Consider the following 16,429-nt stretch of genomic DNA (forward strand, 5'->3'; position numbering starts at 1 on the left):
GATGGACTCTCACTCCTTCAGTACCACTCAATTTCTTCTATATGGACTGGGGTGCTCTCACCCTTCCCCAGTCCTTCTTGTTGGGTTTTCTCCCCCACTTCCGACTGGACAGTTGGACTCTCACTCCTGCTGTTCAGTTCTTTCTGATCATCGCAACCATTGAATTTTCTAATCTCCAGATTTCACTGTACCAAGTCATTTTTAAGTTCCAATAGCTGTGCCAGCACAAACAGCTCAAAGGCAGACATGTTTTGGCTATCTACTTTCCTTCTCCAAGGACAGTCAGTGTTCGCAAAACAGGAAATGGTGTCCACAACTCATCTGGAATCGAAAGTCAAAAGTAACAATCCATTTTCAAACAATATATCCTTTTTTCTCTATTTTCTTCACCAAGATCCAATCCAATTCCCTTATATATCCAGTCCTTATATTCAGTGGAGCTCTTGGCAGTTCATAAATTCAAAATTGAAAGTACGGTACATTCCTTTAGAATGAATAACAATAGTCTCTCGCTGACCACTTAGAGGACTCTCTTCCAAAGTAAGTAGCAACTAATTTTTCCCTTTTAGGCAGTTCTTAGCTTCTTAAATTCAAATGCAACTTTGGGCTCAGGACAATATTATTGTCTTCTAAAAGTAAAATAGTTACTTGTTGCCTTGACACCTGCTGGTTCCCTATAACCTCACTTCTCGCAATGAGGGAACCGCCAGAAGAACCTCGGTGCTGGATCTCAGTGTCCGGGCTGAATGGTGGGGGTGGAGGCGCTCCTTCAGGTATACAGGACCGAGGCCGTTTAGGGCTTCAAAGGTCAGTACCAACACTTTGAATTGTGCTCAGAAACGTACTGGGAGCCAGTGTAGATCTCTCAGGACCGGTGTTATGTGGTCCCGGCGGCCACTCCCAGTCACTAGTCTAGCTGCCGCATTCTGGATTAATTGCAGTTTTCGGGTCACCTTCAAAGGTAACCCCACGTAGAGCGCATTGCAGTAGTCCAAGCGGGAGATAACCAGAGCATGCACCACTCTGACAATACAGTCTGCGGGCAGGTAAGGTCTCAGCCTGCGTACCAGATGGAGCTGGTAGACAGCTGCCCTGGACACAGAATTAACCTGTGCCTCCATGGACAGCTGTGAGTCCCAAATGACTCCCAGGCTGCGCACCTGGTCCTTCAGGGGCACAGTTACCCCATTCAAGACCAGGGAGTCCTCCACACTTGCCCACCTCCTGACCCCCCAAAACAGTACTTCTGTCTTGTCAGGATTAAACCTCAACTGCTGTTGCCTGGCAGGGTCGCAGCTTCGTGCCTCCGAGATAGCTTTGTTCCAATGCGCCACGTTTTACTGCTACCCTCTGCTCTCTTGGCCCCCCAAAAACTAAGCAACCGGTGGAGGGAGGGGGGAGCATGCTCCTGGCATCTGCTGGATCCATGCCCCCTAAACGCTCGATTAGGGGTTTTTATGGGGGTCGCTGCCTTGTAGCGGTGCCCCCTTGCCTCGAAGGCACCACGTCCTCCCCAGCTGATGAGAACAGCGCCTGCCATTGCCTCGCAATCGGCCAAAAAGTGTTCTAGAAGCTACCAACATGTATCTGACCAAACTGCGGGAGGCACTGGAAGACAGGAGTGCCTGGCGTGCTCTGGTCCATGGGGTCACGAAGAGTCAGACACAACTAAACAACAAACAACAACAATCTTCTCATGTCCGTTAGCTTACGATGGTCCTACTTTGGGTAGGACTAGCATTGTATACAACAGCGTTTCTCAACCGCTGTTCCGCGGCACACTAGTGTGCCGCGAGACGCTGGCTGGTGTGCCGCGACGTGTGGCGACGAGAAGGGCGATTTGCATTGTCACGTGCCTGGCGGCCGCCAATAAACAACACCAACCCGCCAGAAAGGAAGCCGGCCTGGTCACGACGCGGGGCGAGCGCAGCTCTCAACAGCCACCACCACGGGAGGGTGGTTTTAGACAAACTTAAAGAAGCTGGCTGGATGAGCTCAACCTGAAACTTGCTGAGCAAAGGATTGTGCTGGCAGAGAAATCAGCGGCTTGTGAAGCCTTATTACAGGAGATTGCAACCAACACAGCAATTGGCAAGTGTTTCTTACAGTCATAATTATATAGTCAATATAGGGCGGCACAGATTTAAATTTTTTAACTTTTTTAATGGTGGTGTGCCTCGTGATTTTTTTCATGGAACAAGTGTGCCTTGGCCCCAAAAAGGTTGAGAAACACTGGTATACAATCCAATGCAAAAAAAAAGCTAAACAAGGAGCTGATGTTTTATATATTTTTTAAAAAAAATAGTAGGAAGAGTGGCGGATCAGCATGGACAAATACAAATGAGTAGTTTAGACCTATAGGGACAGGTAAAGGACAGAAACAGTTATGCCACTGCCCAGGAAGAGTGGTGAAATGTCCAGGGTGGTGGTGAAATGCCCAGGAAGGGTGGTGAAATGTTAACGGGTGACAAAGAGAAGGTGGGACTTAAAAACCAACTTCTGTTTTGCCCCCATCTTGCCCAGAAAGGGGAACTGTGTGTGTAATCTTGCATAAGCAATAGAGCCAGTGAGGAGTCAGGATTGCAGTCCAAGACTGATAAGGACAAGAAACGCCTTCAAGAATTTGGAGTTGGGTGAATTGCATCCTAGGGACATCCAAGGAACCTCCCCACGTTCCCTCTGAACCTCTGCCTGTCTCGTCTCTGAGAAAGCCCATAAACAGGTGAGGGGACAGAGGATTGCGGAAGGGACGTAGCTCAGTGGCAGAGGGTCTGCTTTCCACACACAAGGTCCCAGGTTCAAGCCTCAGCATTTCCAGCTAGAGATTGGATTTCCCATCTTGCTTAAAGCCCTGGAGAGATGCTGCCAGCTAATATAGACAGTACTGAACTAGGTGGACCAGTAGGCATTTACAGAAGTTTCCAATGCGGGAGGAGATCCCTCAATAAAGCATAATGAAGACACGGGTTTATAATTCTTGCCATTGATTCATTGGTTCGGGATTCTATTGGTCTGTACGCTTCCTATATAGAGCAGGGAAAGCATGGTCCCCTGTCCTCAAAAAGGTGGGAAAGGGAGATCAGTTTCTCCTGATGAATACTGGAGATGAGGATTGTTGCTTAAAGGACTGGGGGGGGGGCAGCACAGGGCCATAGCAGAAATTCATATTTGCATATGTTAATTTATATACACTGGTGGGTGTTTGGGGGCTTGGCAGGGGGCTTCTGGTCCATACCCAGGCAGGGCTCACCCCTAAGAGCCCCAGAATTCAAGGAGACACTTTTGAATCATCTTTATAATAATGCATTGATAATTATGGTGACTGGCCTTTTTAATCTAGCTCTTCGACCAAACAAACCAACAAAACAGATTCCCAGAGTGGCTTATGAATATCAGTAAGAAGAGAGTCTCATGCAGGGGCAATCACAGAGGCACATTATGGAATGAAAAGGGATTGGAAGGGAGGAGAAAATGGCCAGAAAGCACTCACAGTTAGTTTAAAAATTCTTGTGAACAATTTGGGGAGGAGCCAAAGCTGATGCTCTTTTAGCAGAGCTTGTGGAGCCCAGTCATCTCTTCCCTGCAGAGCTGGCAGCCTCTCACCCTTTTTTCCAAACATGCTCCATTGTGGAGTGTTCCTTCAGCCTCCTCTCCATTCCCCTCTCCTTGGGAATCTCCAGGGTGCAACAAACAGCTGTGCAAGCCTTTGGGAGGCAGAGATGTGAGAGGGCATCAGAGGAGGGAGGGAAGGAAGGAAAGAGGGACAGAGGCCAGTGTTGCCCGCAGCACCCCTGACTATCATTCAAGGCACCCCAGGGTGCCACGGCACACTGGCTGAAAACCACTGGTCTGATGGAATGGTTGTTGCATATGACAGATTCATTTATCTTGATTTCAGTAAGGTGTTCAACAAAGTCCTGCAGTTGGGGATTGGATTCAGGACGCTTCAGGATTGAAGTGGATGCTCTGTCACTGAGCTCCCCACCATTTAGGCCAGGCATCCCCCCAAACTCGGCCCTCCAGCTGTTTTGGGACTACAATTCCCATCATCCCTGACCACTGGTCCTGTTAGCTAGGGATGATGGGAGTTGTAGTCCCAAAACAGCTGAAGGACTGAGTTTGGGGGTGCCTGATTTAGGCGGGGGAAAAGGAGGGGGATGATAATAAATCAAATGCACAAGTTTAGGAAAGGGGTGCTCCTTGCTTGGTAGTAATACATGTGGAAAGGTATTTGGGATTGTCGTCCATCATAGAATTGTAGAGCTGCAGAGTTGGAAGGGACCCTGAGAGTCATCTAGTCCAACCCCTTGCAATGCAAGAATCTCAACGAACGCATCCATGGCAGATGGCCATTCAACCTCTGCTTAAAAAACTTCCAAGGAAGGAGAGTCCACCAATGTTCAGGGGAAGGTCTGTGGCTCGGTGGCTGAGCTGAGAGACCCAGGTTCAGCCCTTGTCATCTCCAGGTAGGTAGGGCTGATTTTAAAAAAAACAAAAAAAATCTCCAGTCGTGAAGAGATGCTACCAGTCAGTGTGGAGAATATTGAGTTAGATGGAGTCTGTAATAAGGCAGCTTCCTATTTGGGAAGGGCTGTAGCTCAGTAGTAGAGCACCTGATTTGAATGCAGAAGGTCCCAGGGAACATATCCTGTCTGCAGAGCTGGTGCCACTCAGTGTAAACAATGCTGAACTAGATAAGGGCAATGGCCTTACAATGTACATATAAGGCAGCTTCCAATGGTTCCTGTATTATGTGCACGCACTGTCTCCCTCCCTCCCTCCCACCTTCTTCCCTGGTGGTTTCTTCCTAACAGCATTCCACACCCATCTCCTTTGTTGCTATGGTGTTCTGTGGCTTGACACGTGACCTGCGTTCTCATTAATCCACACCCAAGTTCCCGGAGCCAGGCTCAACGTATCTGCAAACAAACTCACTTTGGGCACCCACAGAGGTGAAACAGGAGACGGAGGCTGCTGCTTCCCTGAACCAAGGCGGCAGCTAAACCTTTCCAAATGCCCACAACAGCCACTTGGTTCAACAGAGGCACTGGAAGCCTAGCACATAGCACATCGTTCGAGCATGAGCCCCAGATCTAATGGGCATCTGTCACTCCCGAGCGACTGTTGCATCTCACCATCATTCTGATTCTGTTGCAGGGACCTTTAAGTCGCCACAGAGCCAGAGCAGAGGAGGACAAAGGGGCCTGTCAAGAGAGCTAAGGAGCATGTGGGGACGTTGACCTGACCCATCCAACCTCGTTGGCCTTTGGCAGCAGCAAAAATTTGGAAAACATGATTCCCGGAGAGAACATTTGCTGAGAAAGGGCAGGCAAGTCCCCCCCCCCCAAAAAAAAACTGCACACAAACAGTGTAGCTATCTAAAGAGCAAAGATCGAAGCACTTCGCTCAGAGAAAGTTGTTTTGCATTGCAAGAGAGGACGAGAGCCTGGCCAGGCACTTTTGCAGCAACAGATAGGTGTGCATTGCCTGTGGCACCTGTCAGAGAAAGACCCCAATTCTCCTCTAATGTGAATTAAAGGAAAGGTGAATCTCAGGGGTTGTGCCTGCACACACGCTGCTGTCCTTGGGAGTGTGGCTTTTGCCAAGGAACGCCCTGCCAGATACTGCCTCCACGTTGCAATGGCGCAACAGCACGGCGACGCTCCAAATCCCGCTGTGCCCAGTTCTGCACTGGGACCCGAACAGGTTAAACTCCTTTTGGCCGCAAGCAAAGAAGCCAAGCGGTTTGCCTACTGCCCCTACAGCAACTACCCGGTGGGAGCTGCCCTCCTGACCTCCGATGGGAAGATCTTCTCTGGTAAGTGACGGAAGACCCTCCTCCATGTGGCAGCCATGCCATGCATCTTTCTACAGAAGTCCATCTGGCTCAGTACTGTCCACTCTGGGTGGCAGTGGAACTCCAGAGCTTCAGACAAGGAACCTTTCCCTGCCCTACCCTTTGGGCCTGGTAGTAATGGATTTGCAGGTTCAAGTCTGGTTGAAAGATCAAGAACCCTCAGAACTGGGTGGGGTAGCATGCAGGTCACCTGGTCTTCCCCATTGTGCCAAGGTGCACTGCATTTTCTGCTTAAATCCATGCTGTTATTTCTACATTTGCATCGATGCTCACATGATAGCCATCATGCCGCCTGATGGATGCTATCGGACTCCCAACTCCCATCAACCCCAGCAAGCATGGCTAATTGTCCAGCTACATCTGAACATGTTGGGCCGAATGCCTCACTGTGAGTTCTTGGGAGCCGTGAGGTTTGAAATGGGAAATAAACCTACAGTGCTGATGTTTATCATCATGTGTTTTGAACCAGAACTTTTCTTTTGCAGGGGGTAGCTAGTGTACTGTATAATCAATGAACCAGAACTGATATCACTCAGAGTAAAAAGTGAATGAAATTGACAATACTTAATTAACCATAGTTCTGGTTACAGGTAGGTAGCCGTGTTGGTCTGGGTCGAAGTAAAATAAAAAAAATTCCTTCAGTAGCACCTTAAAGACCAACTAAGTTTTAGTTGGTCTTTAAGGTGCTACTGAAGGAATTTTTTTATCTTAATTAACCAGTTCAAGTTCTAACTGTGGCTTTTGTATCAAAGATAGATTGGCAGAAATGGTTGGATTTTTAAAAATCCAATCAATATATATATATATATATATATATATATATATATATATATATATGATCAGGAACTGGCTCCTTAGTTCCCCAGAACCATTCCCCAGCCCTTGACCCTTTTTTAATTTTTAATTCCTGTCAAACTGACAATGTTCTTTTCCCTCACAAAAGCTGACCTGCAAGCTCTCCAATTCCATAAGCAATGGAATGTTATGTGATGCCACAACAGCTCAGCCAATCCATGCTGGAGGCATTGCTGCCATGAGGACAATATACTATAGATATGGATTCTAAGGCTTTGTCACGAGAGATTTTAACCCATCTTGTGCTTTCTTCAGGTTGCAACATTGAAAATGCATGTTACCCGCTGGGCGTGTGTGCTGAGCGTACGGCAATCCAGAAGGCAGTCTCAGAAGGGCATACAAAATTTCGAGCTATAGCTATTATTTGGTAGGTATTATTCCTATCCTGCTTCCTTGGTGAACAAGCAGCCTTGGGGAGGATTTGCATCCTGGAAGGTGGGCTATAAATAATTGCTATCAGCCAGTGGCTTTATCTGCACTATACATTTAAAGCAGGCTCGCACCACTTCAAACAGCTATGGCTTTCCCCAAAGAATGCTGGAAACTGTTGCTTATTAAGAGTGCTGAGAGTTATTAGGTAAAGGTAAAGGGACCCCTGACCATTAGGTCCAGTCGTGACCGACTCTGAGGTTGCGCGCTCATCTCGCATTATTGGCCAAGGGAGCCGGTGTATAGCTTCCAGGTCATGTGGCCAGCATGACAAAGCCGCTTCTGGCAAACCAGAGCAGTACATGGAAACACCGTTTACCTTCCCACTGTAGCGGTTCCTATTTATCTACTTGCACTTTTGATGTGCTTTCGAACTGCTAGGTTGGCTGAGAGTTATTAGGTGACCCCTATTCCCCCTCAAAGAGCTGCAGTTCCCAGAATTCACTAGGAAGAGGGATTGATGGTTGAACTACTCTGGGGATTGTTCCTCTGGGAACGGAATAGCTTCCTAAGTACTCTCAGCACCAAGCAACAAACTACAGTTCTCAGATTCTTGGGCGGGGGGCAGGGGGGAAGTCATGACCATTTAAGGTGGTTTGATGCTGCTTTAAATAAGGAATGCAGAAGGGGCCAGACAGTCAGTTCACTACATACACTGAGTCTTAAATGCTATGGATTTCTTGACCTTCTTTCCTTTCCCCTGGCCTGTGGTGAGAGATCTGGTGAGATAAGAGACCAGGGCTGGAGAAACTCAAGCCCAAGGGCCAAATGTGTGTCTGTTTGGCCCCCACACCCCTCTCACCTGCTCTGTACCCTTCTCAAGTGCTTTTGCATGACAGGTAAAGACACCAAGAAGGCGCAATGCAATAAAATAACATTGGAATGAAAAGCTTTTTCCATAACAAGCAGAATGAAGGAATACATGGGTTTTTATAGCTTTTTTTCTAAGAGGTCTAGGGATGGATCTACACAAAGGGGAAAAACCAATATAAATGAGTCAGAAATTAAATTGTTATAACAGAAGGAAAAAAATGCTATGGAAAAATCACTTAAGATTTTTTTTTTGCTCTCTGGTGCCATCTGGTGCTGCAGGTTTATAATACATTCAAAACACTGTTTGTTGACTAATGTAGCTGAGTCCTACACCTAGATCTGGCTGTAAGAGCAGTTTGACAATAGAACCAATTCTCTAGAGAGGTGGTGAGCTCCCCTTGCTGGGACCACCTGTTGGAGATGCCCAAGCATTGTTCAGGGGGTGGACTAGATGGCTTTCAATGCCCCCTCCAACTCTGGGTGCCTTCATATTTGCAAATGGGTTGCTGGGGCATTGCAACTGGGTTATGAGCAATAGGCTCCTTTTTGTACCTATCAGATTTTATCCCTCTTTTAATCTGGATTAAACCAGGTTTGCGTGTGAAGGGGGGAGAGAGATTTGGGCTGGCAATTGATGACCAACCTTGTGGTCAGTTGACACCTGTCCAGAAGCCACCCACCCAATGATCTGAGACGTGTGTCTTGTTCTGACTCTGTTATTTTTTCAACTTGAATCTTTCACCATATTAGCATATTTTGTAGACAGCCTCCTCTGCTATGAGCGAGACTTCTGAACTCTGCTTTTATTCTGCTCCAACAGCAACAGCCAAGAAACGTTCGCGGTGCCCTGCGGGGCTTGCAGACAAGTGCTCAGAGAGGTAAACATACCTCCCCTTTAAACCCCATACCCTTCTTTGCCTTTGTCACACGAACACACCAGAACCAAAGGATAAGAGATCCCTCCTGTGGAAATGGCTTGCTTCCTTTAGGCTAGAGAGGCATTAAAGTAGTGGTGGCCAAACTTGGCCCTCCAGCTGTTGTTGGACTACAATTCCCATCATCCATGACCACTGGTCCTGTTAGCTAGGGATGATGGGAGTTGTAGTCCCAAAACAGCTGGAGGGCCAAGTTTGGCCATCACTGCATTAAAGAGAGAGAGAGAGAGAGAGAGATCTTAAATTGGGGAGAGGGGGCGGGCCTTCTAATATAAATTGTCCCCAAGATGAGTCCATACTTAAGGACTGGGAAGTGGCTAATGTCACACCAGTTTTTAAAAAGGGATCTAGGCTGTTCTAGGCCGATTACCTGAATGCCTCCTGTATCAGAGGTGCTATGACTCTGCGTACCAGTTGTTGAGGGCTGCTGTGGTCTTCCCACTGGGGCATCTGGTTGGCCACTGGGAGAGCAGGATACTGGCCTAAACGGGCCTTTGAGCTGATCTAGTTTCAAGCTAGCACCCGTCTGTCTTGGGAGACAATGGAAGAGGGCCCCTTCGAGGGGTAAAGTCTAGCCACTGAAGAGTTATAGCGCTGTGGCTTTAGAGACCAATATGGGAGAGAAATGTTTTTATGCAAGTTGGGCAGATAAAGGCATCCAATTTTGCTGCTACAGATGCTCCATGATGTTTATTCTCCAGCTTCGGGCGCTCTTCTTATGCTCTAAGTCACTTGTTTCCCAAACTTGCATCCCCAACTGTTTTTGGACTACAATACCCATCATCCTTGACCACTGGTCCTGCTAGCTAGGGATGATGGGAGTTGTAGTTCTAAAAGCAGCTGGAGGGCCAAGTTTGGAAAACTCTGTACTAACTCAGTGAGAAGACACACTTTGGGGTAGAAATGTATCAGATTGTGCTATAAGACAACCATCTCGTGGGATTTCTTTCTTCTTCTTTTTAAAAACCCTTATCTAGTTCGGCAAACATTGGGAAATCTTCTTGGCCAAGGCAGATGGGACACACATTCAGAAGACTTTGGAGGACCTGCTGCCTTTCCCCTTTGGACCAGAAGACCTGAAGATGGTCTGAAGACACAAGAAACAAGAATCAACCCACAGAGGCTTTGGTGACCTTTATGCTCCCTGCATGAGGACAGAGTCCTTTTATATATATCAAAACTATTGCAGATTCAGATATTCAGTTCAAATGTTATTCCTTTCAGGGAGGGAGCTGCTTTGGAAGTCACTCAGCTAAGAGCAATAGTTATGAGAGCAAGGAATGGTAGAGCATGAGACTCTTAATCGCAGGGCCATGGGTTTGAGCCACACCTTGGGTGAAAGATTCCTGCATTGCAGGGGTTGGACTAGATGACCCTCGGTGTCCCTTCCAACTTCCAATTCTATGAAATCTTTTTGCAGCTTAATGCCCTGCTTTGCAGAAGTGGCTTCCCCCATGAACTCTCCGCTAAAAAAGGCTTAATCTCAATATCTGCATTGCTAGTATGCACTGGTCCAGGTGGAAGATGGAAAGATGCATTAGACCAGGCATCCCCAAACTTCGGCCCTCCAGATGTTTTGGACTACAATTCCCATCTTCCCCGGCCACTGGTCCTGTTAGCTAGGGATCATGGGAGTTGTAGGCCAAAACATCTGGAGGGCCATAGTTTGGGGATGCCTGCCTTAGACCAAATCAGGCCATTGGTCTATCTAGCTCAGAACCGTCTAGACTCTACACTGACTGGCAGCGGCTTGCCGAGGCTTCAGACTTTTTCAGCCCTACTTGGAGATGCTGGGGATTGAAACTGCATGCCAAGCAGATGCTCTACCATAGCTTCTTTAGGAGAAACTATGGTCCTTCTCCAAATAAATAAAAAAGATCCCAGTCCTCACGGTTCTTAATAAAGGGTTGATTTAAATAGGAACATCTAGCTTAGTTTTGTTTCAAGCTCTGTCACAAGATTTCAGATGGCCCTACCTGGAGATGCCAGGAATTAAACCTGGGATCTTCTGCAAGCAAAGCAGATGCTTCTCAGCTGGGGTGCAGCTCTTCCCCAGAATATGTTGAAAAGGCTGGGGAGGAGGACGACTTCCAGGGCTGTGGTCTCAACCCTTATGTCTAGAATTCTAGACAATCATTTTCCAAAAAAGGGTCTTTTCTTTTTTCTGTGACACCCCACTCTTTCTTACATGAATCAGAAAACAGTCACGGTCAACAGACTTACAATCTCAAAGCTATGGAACACAAGGAAAAAGGGATGGGGAGGAAGAAATGAAGTGCCCGAACACCAGCTCTCAAAGCCGCAGTTTTAAAAGGTGTGCGTCTGGACTCTGAACCCATATTTTGTTTAAGTGGTTTCCCGCTTGCCGTTCTTAACCTGTATATTTGCTTTTGTCAAGATAATTTTGTGTGTTTTACTCACGTACAGGGAGGGAAATGTTTTTGTTGCAATATTAAAAGAGTGAAACTTGACAAATAACTCCATGCCTGGCTTTATTCAAGGACGGTTTGTAAAGAGTCATTCTTGCACGTATATGATTATGTGAATCATTTTTGAGAGGAAATTAGAGGGCAATGGGGAATCTAATAGATAAATAAGATTTGTATGTTTTTATAAGGGGAAAAATTGAATTGTTTTAGAGTGAATAATGAATTCAAAAAGTTGTACTTTTATAATAAATTGGAAGCTGTATATTTTGGGATAAAAATGGGCTTGGAAAGGAGGGGACGGGGAAGTCGGAATTGGTTATAATTATGGGATATAAATTAGATTGTTTATTTTTCTTTTTTTCTTTTTTTGAAGTGTTTTCTTTTGTGTGTGTGTTTTTTCCCTTCTCTCTTTTTGTTTTTCTGTTTTTTCTTCTATATTGGCTATATAAAATTGTTTTTCTTTTATTCTGTATGAAAAAAACCTTTCAATAAATATATTTTAAAAAAATCTTGCACGTATATAGCCTTTATAATATTTGGGAAATCAGCACAGGACAGAGTTCTGAAACATCCAGAGGGCACCAGGTTGGGGAAGGCTGCCGTAACGTGCAATCACTGATGGAAGGAGGCAGGATGGGACAATGCGGAACAACTGAAGGAAGTGAGCTGCAGAATAAATGTCAGTAATATTCCTACATAAATTGGAATTCGGGAGGCATGGAAAAGCCACCACATGTACAAACCCACAGAACCAGGAGTGTTGAAAGAACAGAAGCCAAGGGAATCCTTTTGTCCCTGCCTTTCTAGTAGTGCGGAAATCAAGAATTTATTCCCCGGTCCCCCACCACCTCTTCTTCATTTGGGCTCTGCTTTTCTTAACTCTTGTTTTTAATTTGCTCCGTTTTAAATTCTAGCACATGGGAAGAAAGGAGTGTAGCACTATCCGTCCCAAGAGCAATATTTTCCTTTATGGGTTTGCTGTTTTCAACTCCACAAAATTCTATCAAGGGCAACACAATGAGCTTAATTCTACAATAATTAAAGACTGTTAGTTACAGGCTGCTCTAAATGTAGCAAGAGAACAAAAGAACCTTCAGCCAGCATTAATTCCATAGCTCCGCTCCAATCAAAATGGAACAAAATTGCTGTGTTTTTGCTACAGTTATGTAACAGAGGAGGGCAACATAATTAAAGGCGCACAGCCCTTAAGGCATTCCCATCACGAATCCCTGCGTGCAGAAATAGGTCAGACTCCTCATACCTGCAATAAACAAAACCTGCCCTTATTCCCTTATGGGGTACACAAGAGCCCTTGTAGAGTCCTTTGTAGGTTCTCCATCGGTAGGAGAAAATAAAAGAGGCCAACCAGAGAATGTTGAGAAGCAAAGCAACTAGTAAGCCTGATCTTTATTGAACTGTTGCAACAGGGTGCTCCCTCTCACACAGGAGAAAAGAGGAGGACCCAGAACCAAGGCGTGCCTGCCCTTATATAGACATTTAAATTGCCCACCCTGGAGTCCAAGACCACCCCCAGAAACATCATACATACATCACAGAAGGGGTGTAGCCCAAGACCACCCCCCAGATACATCATACCTACATCACAGAAAAGGGCGGTCTACAACAGAAATCTGAGTATGTTGTTTATCCCCTGTCTGCCAGGCTATCTGATAATGCCATCTCTGATTGCCCTTCCTGGTAGTCTGCCCATTCCGTTGTGATGGTAATCAAAATAATTCCTGAGACAATGGGAAGGTTCCCTCACCCCCTCCTTCCTTGCAGAGAAACATTTTGTCAGTTTGGGAGTCAAAAATAGTTTCAGGGGTGTCTTCCTGTGCTGCATCACACATGTGGTTTATACATTTGTGTACGTGTCTGCTTGGTACGTTGATGAACATTTATTATACATAGAAGACCTTTATTTTTTTATTTCATACCTAAGGGACTCCTGTCTCCCGAATGTACTGCCCAAATGCACTGAGATATATTGCAGTGGTCTTGTTCTGCATTTTGTTGTTGTTGTTTGCAACTCCCTGCTATGAGGAACCTGCTTGCTCCCTTTCGTTATGGCCTTCCCACCCTACTTGTGGGCTTCCTGGATAGAGCTGGCCAGCCACCGGCTTGCTTCACACACCAAATCTCTCTCTTGAAATCTGTATGGTACTCTACACAGAGTACTATTGACTTTTCCCCACCACAGATTAAGATCAGCAAAATAAAAAGGTTAAAATACTCAAAATCTTTCTCTCTCTGTGTGTAGGTGCATTCTGCACTAGCTCAACAGTACAGTACTCTTGTCTACCACAGCCTAGGAATGATTTGGCACGAGCAGGTGGCAGCAATACACAGTATCACATAATGTTCAATAAATCAAATAACAACGGGCCGATTAAGTTAGGAACAGTCAACAGGTTAAAAAACAAAGAAACCAAGAACACCCTTAAAACATTCAAAACATACCAATACTGTATGTAATATAGGCTGCACTCAGCACATGCTCAACGGCACAAGGAGCAATACAAGCACATTAAATGGTTTCGTGTGTTATTATGTTATACATTTTGTGTTTTTATACTGTAGACTGCCCCGTGATCCTTGGATTGGGGGCGGGGTTATATAATCTTTTTTTAAAAAAAAATATTTTTTATTAAGCATTTTATAACATAAAAAGCACAAAATATCAAAAAACACAAAAATACAAAAATACATCAATACAAACAAAACAAAACAAAAACATATCATCTTCAATCACTTTTTTAAACTCATTGTCTTTTTGGCTTCCCCAATTCCCCACTATCTGATTTTCCTTTTTAGATACATCTGTAGCAGTTTCTATTTCATCTTTTTTACTTTCATCATATAATCCCTTTGATTCTTCTTGTACTCATCTTTCTACTATATACCAATTTTTCTACGTTTTAAACTCCTCTTTTCTCCCTATTGCCTTAACTTCTGTATTTCCCTAGATATTCAAACTTTCTACTTTCAAAAATAATTCCCTACATATATTTTAAACTTCCTCCAATCTTTTTCAACTCTATCACTTGTTTGATCTCGGAGTCTTCCTGTCAGTTCTGCCAATTCCATAAACTCCAGCATTTTCATTTGCCATTCCTGTAAAGAGGGCAATTCCTCTTTTTTCCAATATTTTGCAATTAAAATCCTCGCAGCTGTGGTGGCATACATAAACAAAATAACATCGTTTTTGGGGATTTCTTCCCCCACTATTCCAAGTAAAAAGGCTTCCGGTTTTTTCAAAAATGTATTTTTGTATATCTTTTTCATTTCATTATAGATCATTTCCCAGAAGCCTTTTACCTTAGGGCATGTCCACCACATATGATAGAATGAGCCAACATCCTCTTTACATTTCCAGCATTTGTTATCACTTTTGTGGTACATTTTCGCTAACTTAACCGGCGTCAGGTACCATCTGTACATCATTTTCATTAGATTCTCCTTCAACACAGTACACGCCGTAAACTTCATGCCCTTCTTCCACAATTTTTCCCAATCCGACATCATTACATTGTGACCCAAATCCTTGGCCCAATCAATCATAACCGATTTTGTTTGCTCATCTTTCAAATGCCATTCTAACAATAAATTATACATTCTGGACAAGTTCTTGCTATCTGTCTCTATTAACTCTGTTTCTAATTTCGATTTGTCTGATTGGAATCCTATTTTTTTATCTAACTTGAATGCTTCATTTATCTGCACATACTGAAACCAGTCACTTAACCTATCCTTCAATTGTTCATATGGCCTTAACTTAAATTGGTTTTCCACCTCCATCAAAATATCTTTGTATTTCAGCCTATTCTCATCCATATTTGTCCTTTTAGGTTTCTTCGCCTCAAGCGGCGAAATCCACCTAGGAGTTTTCCTTTCCAACAAATCTTTGTATCTAATCCATACGTTGAACAATGATTTCCTGATTATATGGTTTTTGAAACCTTTATGTAACTTTACCTTATCATACCATAAATACGCATGCCACCCAAATGCATTATCGTGACCTTCCAAATCTAGCACATCGTCATTGTCTAACAGAAACCATTCCTTCAGCCAGCAGAAAGCTGCAGCTTCAAAGTAAATCTTTAAGTCTGGCAATGAGAATCCTCCCCTTTCTTTTACATCTGTCAAAAGTTTGTATTTGATTCTGGGTTTCTTCCCTTGCCAGACAAATTTAGACAATGTCTTTTGCCACTCTTGAAAACATTTCATCTTATCCACTATCGGAAGGGCCTGAAATAAAAACAGCATTCTTGGCAATACATTCATTTTAACAGTTGCTATTCTGCCCATTAAGGACAGTTTCAACCTTGACCATATCTCCAAATCTCTTTTAATTTCATTCCATAGCTTCTCATAATTTTTCACACATTTCACCTTTTTCACACATTTCAGGGGTTATATAATCTTCATTTACCTTTAGGCGCCAGGCAAAAAAGTTCCTTTTAACCAGGCACTTTGATTGACATCCCTTGATTGACATCCCTTGAAAATGTGGTGGGGTTTTTTGGGTGTGTGTGTGTGTTGGGGTTATTGTTTTTATTTTGATTATATATTTTGTGGTTTTATATTTTGATTTTGTTCTGTGAACCACTCTGAGACCTCCAGGTATAGGGTGGGTTGTATGTATATTATTATTATTATTATTATAAATAAATAAATATAGTTAAATAGTAATAATATATACTATAAAAACTTATTTATTTTTATTTATCTAAATTATTATTATTAAGTATATTATAAATGTTTATTAATTATATTATTATTAATTTACATAAATAAAAATGGTTAAATAGTAATAATAAATAATATAATATTTTTTCTTTGCACCGAATTTCTTCTTTTTTTAAAAAAAAATACTTTATTTAATATTAAACATATTAACTATAAAATCAACATAACTCAACATAAATCAATACAAATCAATACGAATCAATATAACACAAATGCAAATCAAAATTATACAAATTATACAAAAAACCAAACTTATAAGTTTATAAGTTTAAATATAATAATTGGTTAATTACTTATTTTATTTATTTATTTAAATTATTATCATCATTTTATTAATAATTATTATTATTTATTAATAT

At 43.6% G+C, this 16,429-nt stretch overlaps 1 protein-coding gene across 3 annotated transcripts; it reads left to right on the forward strand.

Moving 5' to 3' along the window:
- The first annotated feature begins 497 nt into the window (after positions 1 to 497).
- CDA (cytidine deaminase) lies at positions 498 to 11,935 on the forward strand. 3 transcript variants are annotated; one of them, XM_035120944.2, is made up of 5 exons: positions 498 to 540; positions 5,158 to 5,818; positions 6,968 to 7,079; positions 8,775 to 8,832; positions 9,867 to 11,929. In XM_035120944.2, the coding sequence occupies exons 2-5, from the start codon at positions 5,641 to 5,643 to the stop codon at positions 9,978 to 9,980; spliced, it is 462 nt and encodes a 153-aa protein (XP_034976835.2). In that variant the 5' UTR covers positions 498 to 540; positions 5,158 to 5,640; the 3' UTR covers positions 9,981 to 11,929. The 3 variants fall into 3 exon arrangements, with proteins under 3 accessions (XP_034976835.2, XP_060132123.1, XP_060132122.1); XM_060276140.1 differs by lacking the exon at positions 498 to 540 and adding an exon at positions 2,397 to 2,722; XM_060276139.1 differs by lacking the exons at positions 498 to 540; positions 5,158 to 5,818 and adding an exon at positions 5,827 to 6,245 and having other exon boundaries at positions 9,867 to 11,935.
- The last annotated feature ends 4,494 nt before the right edge of the window (positions 11,936 to 16,429 follow it).

The sequence above is a fragment of the Zootoca vivipara genome, chromosome 6 (assembly GCF_963506605.1).
Source record: "Zootoca vivipara chromosome 6, rZooViv1.1, whole genome shotgun sequence".
NCBI classification, from domain to species: Eukaryota; Metazoa; Chordata; class Lepidosauria; order Squamata; family Lacertidae; genus Zootoca; species Zootoca vivipara.

Coding starts and splice junctions, on each gene's coding strand:
- CDA (XM_060276139.1), top strand. CDS start 5,843: ATGTGGCAGCCATGCCATGCATCTTTCTACAGAAGTCCATCTGGCTCA. Junction 6,246..6,967: donor GTTGGGCCGAATGCCTCACT/GTGAGTTCTTGG, acceptor TGCTTTCTTCAG/GTTGCAACATTGAAAATGCA. Junction 7,080..8,774: donor CGAGCTATAGCTATTATTTG/GTAGGTATTATT, acceptor CTGCTCCAACAG/CAACAGCCAAGAAACGTTCG.